The sequence below is a fragment of the Belonocnema kinseyi genome, chromosome 4 (genome assembly GCF_010883055.1).
Source record: "Belonocnema kinseyi isolate 2016_QV_RU_SX_M_011 chromosome 4, B_treatae_v1, whole genome shotgun sequence".
NCBI classification, from domain to species: domain Eukaryota; kingdom Metazoa; phylum Arthropoda; class Insecta; order Hymenoptera; family Cynipidae; genus Belonocnema; species Belonocnema kinseyi.
The window spans coordinates 115,596,683-115,599,290 of NC_046660.1; the positions used below are offsets into that span (position 1 = coordinate 115,596,683).

At 33.7% G+C, this 2,608-nt stretch overlaps 1 protein-coding gene across 1 annotated transcript; it reads left to right on the plus strand.

The window, feature by feature from the left end:
* Nucleotides 1-1,372: 1,372 nt before the first annotated feature.
* LOC117171054 lies at nt 1,373-2,290 on the plus strand. Its single transcript, XM_033358102.1, has 4 exons — nt 1,373-1,502; nt 1,628-1,722; nt 1,969-2,140; nt 2,217-2,290. The coding sequence occupies exons 1-4, from the start codon at nt 1,373-1,375 to the stop codon at nt 2,288-2,290; spliced, it is 471 nt and encodes a 156-aa protein (XP_033213993.1).
* Nucleotides 2,291-2,608: the final 318 nt, after the last annotated feature.

Consider the following 2,608-nt stretch of genomic DNA (forward strand, 5'->3'; position numbering starts at 1 on the left):
TGTGAACTGCAATGTTCACGAAACGTCGGCAAACAATTCGTAGTAGTTTTTTACACGAGTGAAACCCGAAATATCTCTTTTTTATCAATTTTGTAGGTTGTTTTAATTGTCGCCTATCCCTCTGCGTCCGTAGGATAGCCATACTTATGACCAATGTCGTGAACCAGAGATGAATTTTAATGAAAAAGAAGTGATATTTTACAAACGAGTTTAAATTTTAACTAAGGATTTGAGTTTTCAACTAAAAATCATGAATTATCAAAAAAAATGTATTTTGATTGAAATTTCAACGCGAACAGATTACCTACCTAAAGATACTCATTTAATTGATGTTCCATAATTATTCTTTGATTATTTCAATGCAGGTAATAAACCTTACATATAAATGAAGAAGTACCAGGTGGTACTGTTTCTTCAATCGAAGGAGAATGTAAGAAATGAATCAAATTCAGAAAGTGATGATGAACAGGCTAATGAGAGGAATTGTTCTCAGAATCAAGTCGATTTCGTTCCATGTCACTGGCTGAGAGTAGACGATGAGGATCGAGTTTTCACTATGTATCCTCCTCCACCATACTCTAAGACGACAATTAATGAATTTCGCAAACTAGTGAGAAATGCGTCGCAACCTTTGGGGATATGGCCAGAATACCTCATCGAATTACGTGGATATGCTAGCACGTTTTTCATTCATCTTACAGTACAACGTATATTACTCAAATTGTATGGGACTGAAAAGTTTCTCAAAATGATTAAATTTTAAATTCCAAAACGTCTTCTGTCAAGGGCATCAAAAAAAGCTATCCCTCTCCCATCCTCTTTCCTCGATCTCTCAAATTCTTTGCTGAGCCGACTCTCTCCACCACTCTCACTGTACTTATTCTAAACAATCAGAGGATATTATAATATCATAATATTATCGTACAATAATAATAATTTTCTTCTTCTTACCTAGGAACCTAGCAAGATGCTCTGAAAAGAGTGAAGCAGCTAGCTCAATAAAAAGAGTATGTGTACACGACTGCTGACGACGAGAAAACACCGCAAGAGAAAGCCGAAACGGTCAAAAGGACCATCCGTGATTCCAAGTTCAGAACAAAACTCAATAATCAAGATAAGTTGATGAATGCCGCGTTGAGTATATTCCAGCCTTCTACTCCGCGAACTATGAAAAATCATAGTTCCTCAGCACCACGTCTTGTCGAAATACACAGAGAAAATTCTGCTAAAAATAAAAATTGACGTTCATTAAGAGAAACATTCAAATTAATAGTTTTAAGAATTCTCCGTTGAATTTCTCTTAGATCAAATTGAATTTTTCAGATTTGCAATATAATTTTATAACCCTCATACTGCTTTCGGAGTTCCTAATATGTATTTCTGGCTTGTAATCAAATTTTCTTTCACAATTGCGAAGCCTCGAAAAAGAAGGGTAATCAGTGAATCTGAAGATGAAGGTACGCCACTGAAGCGCAGCAAATTGACTTCGGACAATAAAGAAAGTGAGTTTAATTAAATTACGTTAAATACGATTTCTGAAGATGTAGTTTCTATTAAATATCCTTCTCTCTCGAATTACATTCAATAAGTTTTCTGGAGATTTAATTTCCGATTTCGGATTTTGCAGAAGACTTCGATTTGAATTTACCATTCGCCCAGCTCCAGGATTTTCAAAACTTCGAAAATCAGCTAGAAGCAGATCGGATGATCCGAAAGCGTTTCGTAAGTTTATGATTAAGTTAATGTGGTATATCAGTTTATGTCACCGCTTATAAATTAAGAGAAACGAGCTTAATGTTTACACATTTTTTCAATTACTTTGCAACCACTTAATAATGGTAAAGCACTGATTAATTAATCTAAAAAATTTATTCTGCCAATCGACTTGATTTTTTAAAAATTATTTCAACAACTTCAAAATCCCTGAATAATTGTGATACGCAAATTAATTCGAAATATTTATTCCAGAAATCAACGCTATCAGATCTGTTCACGACCGATATTAGCGTTACGCTAGCCCAGAAGAATATGATACAAAAATATATCTCCAGAAGCGTGATAATGCAGTACACTGCGCAGAAGAAGACGGACAAAAAATCGCTTATATTCAAGAATACTCGATTTTATAGAGCAATGCTAGGTACTGAAACATACAATATTTATATAATGAAAAAAATTTATTTTTCTTCACATTCTTATGTTGCAATTTTTTCCAGATGATATGAGCTCCAAGTACAAGGCCCAGAAGCTAATTCTAACAGAGAAAGATTTTCTGAGAGATCTCTGTTGAGTCCCATGTTCATACATTTTAATTTCATCTCGCTCTTCTTATATAGATAGTTTCTAAATAGTTTACTACCGAATTTTCTCACGTAGCGAAACATCTGCATTTTTGTAACCTAGCATAGCACGTTTTCGTTTCACATTTTTATTAGTTTATTACTTTAAAACAGAAATTGTAAATCCTTTCATCTTTTAAATTCTACAGTTCCTTTAAGCTCTTAAGCTTCGCGAACAATATTCTTCAGATTTCGACATTTCTTGAAAATAGAATTGTAAAATTAAATTACTGTCTTTACTGCTTTAAGTCCAAAAATACTCTAATCCG

What these genes read in the sequence shown, in the direction of transcription:
- LOC117171054 (XM_033358102.1), top strand. Translation starts at nt 1,373, where the DNA reads ATGTATTTCTGGCTTGTAATCAAATTTTCTTTCACAATTGCGAAGCCT. An exon ending in GACTTCGGACAATAAAGAAA is followed by an intron (nt 1,503 to 1,627) that starts GTGAGTTTAATT and finishes CGGATTTTGCAG; the next exon opens with AAGACTTCGATTTGAATTTA. An exon ending in GGATGATCCGAAAGCGTTTC is followed by an intron (nt 1,723 to 1,968) that starts GTAAGTTTATGA and finishes TATTTATTCCAG; the next exon opens with AAATCAACGCTATCAGATCT.